At 27.9% G+C, this 2,253-nt stretch overlaps 1 protein-coding gene across 1 annotated transcript in view; it reads left to right on the plus strand.

Moving 5' to 3' along the window:
• The window catches only part of LOC108740496 (serine palmitoyltransferase 1), a 5,644-nt gene extending 3,441 nt beyond the window's left edge, over positions 1 to 2,203 (plus strand). The window contains 6 exon segments of the mRNA XM_018474822.2: positions 236 to 475; positions 541 to 630; positions 633 to 764; positions 767 to 966; positions 968 to 1,639; positions 1,700 to 2,203. Of these exon segments, the coding sequence (XP_018330324.2) occupies positions 236 to 475; positions 541 to 630; positions 633 to 764; positions 767 to 966; positions 968 to 1,024 (719 nt within the window). The 3' untranslated portion in view covers positions 1,025 to 1,639; positions 1,700 to 2,203.
• The last annotated feature ends 50 nt before the right edge of the window (positions 2,204 to 2,253 follow it).

Consider the following 2,253-nt stretch of genomic DNA (forward strand, 5'->3'; position numbering starts at 1 on the left):
TACATATCACAATCGAAAATCCCATGATCGTAAACTGAAGTGGACCTAATATAGCCCATGACGTCGAGTATTATGTTAAATTAAATAAAAAAGAAATTTTAACGACTACGGAATAGTTAGAAGCGGTGCACAAACAACCCTCATCACCCAGCGTTTGGTAAAGGATTGTAACATAACGTACTAGTGTACGAAATAGATAAATTTTATTAACTATTATTACTTTACTAAAAATAAGAAACGATCAATATATTAGTGTTTAATCAAAAAGCTGCAAAAGTTAAACGATTTTTAATTGTGGAAGGCATCTACATTAACACTGAACAAGTTTGTCCACTTCCCGATTTAATAAAATTTTGTAGAAATAAATTAAGAATTTTTATTGATGAATCTGTATCTTTTGGAACACTCGGAAAAAATGGAAAAGGAGTAACTAAGCATTTTGGTGTTCCTAGACATGAAGTCAATCTAATAATGGGTAAATGTATATGATTAAATTTTTTTGTCTTTAAATGAAACATTAATAATTAAAAATATTTTTAGAATATCTTGAATGGGCGATAAACTCAATTGGCGGTTTCTGTGCTGGTTCATCATTTATTATTGAACATCAACGGCTTTCTGGACTTGGTTATAGTTTTCTGCATCACTTCCTCCACTTTTAACTGCTGCAGCTATTACATCTCTAGATATCATTGAAGAAGATCCAAGCATTATTGATAAATTAAAAAATAACTGCTTCACTTTTCAAACTAGATTGAGTGAACTACCGCATTACCTGTGAAACATTCATATCTAAGAAAACAATATGACCGATCTGAGGAGCAAGAATTATTATTGAAAATATCCAAAAAGTGTATAGAAAATAATTTAGCAGTGATTCAACCTGCTTATTTGGATACTGAAAAGAAATTGCCACGCCTAAGTCTACGACTGTGTATTTCAAGTATTCTTGATACAGAAGATATTGGATTTTGCTATAGAAGTATTAGAACAATGTTCAAATGATGTTTTTTCCAGATACTAAATGATTATTAATATATTGAGTGAAAATAAAGCTATGGGATTTTAGAAATGATTAACCTAAAATGAATTGGGAAGAAAATAAGAATAAATTTTTTTTAATCTTCATCATAACATAAACTTTCTATTAAAAAAGGTTTTTAATAGTACATCTTAGACGCATAATAGTTTAATTTTATCAATCAAATTAATTATTCAATAAGAATGTTCAAGATCAATGTTACTTCCACAATCATATGCGCTGGTTATATTATTAATTACTACATTAAGTTCTTGTTCTTCTACAATGACTTAATCATTGATAGGTGAATCATTCATCTTTTCTATTAAGGATTCCATTGTAACACAATTTTATAAATACAATCATAATAATTATTTGAATTTAGACCCACAAAACTAAACATTACTCTAATTGCTGTGGAAGTGCATTGTCGATAAATATTAAGTTATGACATCAGTTGTATCGCATACAAAACGAGTTAGAATTTTGTATGAAACCATTTTAAGACTACATCGTGGAATACCAACTGAAATTCAATCTCTAGGGAATAATTATGTTCGTGATAAATTTCGTAGGCATAATGAATTAGAAGCTAACATTTTTATGAATAAGTGGACGGTAAGATTGTTATATAAAATATGTCATCTACCATTAAGATTAATTATTTTTATTTTATAGGATTATGCAATATCTTTAGCAGAACAATTAAGCTTAAAAGGACCGATTTCTGCAAAACCTTTAGGCAAAAATCTTCCCACGAAAACTCTAGATGAGTTAAAAGATGAATAAGTTCATCAATTATATGAGCTGATGTTTGCAGCAACTGGTAAATTGAAAGATGAAGAACATTAAAATAAAAAATAAACAAGTAACAAGTAATAAACATTTTCTCAATACATGAATGCATTAATGATGTTACATTGGAGAAATTCAGCAAGTGCTATTCTAGCAGCTAGTTTTAAACATAATAAGTAAGAATTGTTATTCAAAGATATTTTAAGAATAGATCAAAACGAATGTAATCAACTATTAATTGCATTCGTTATTGACTTATCAATATCTACGTCTCCATTTATTTCATTAGAAATGAAACATTGATTCTTTGAGGTGTTAATATCCTTATGAACAACTCACGTATTTTTCATTATTAAATTAAACAACTTTGATTTCGAAAAAGAGATGAAACACATTTGTATAGATTATAAATTATTATGAGTTTTATTCAACAATTA

The sequence above is a fragment of the Agrilus planipennis genome, unplaced genomic scaffold (genome assembly GCF_000699045.2).
Source record: "Agrilus planipennis isolate EAB-ADULT unplaced genomic scaffold, Apla_2.0 scaffold230, whole genome shotgun sequence".
In the NCBI taxonomy this organism is placed as follows: domain Eukaryota; kingdom Metazoa; phylum Arthropoda; class Insecta; order Coleoptera; family Buprestidae; genus Agrilus; species Agrilus planipennis.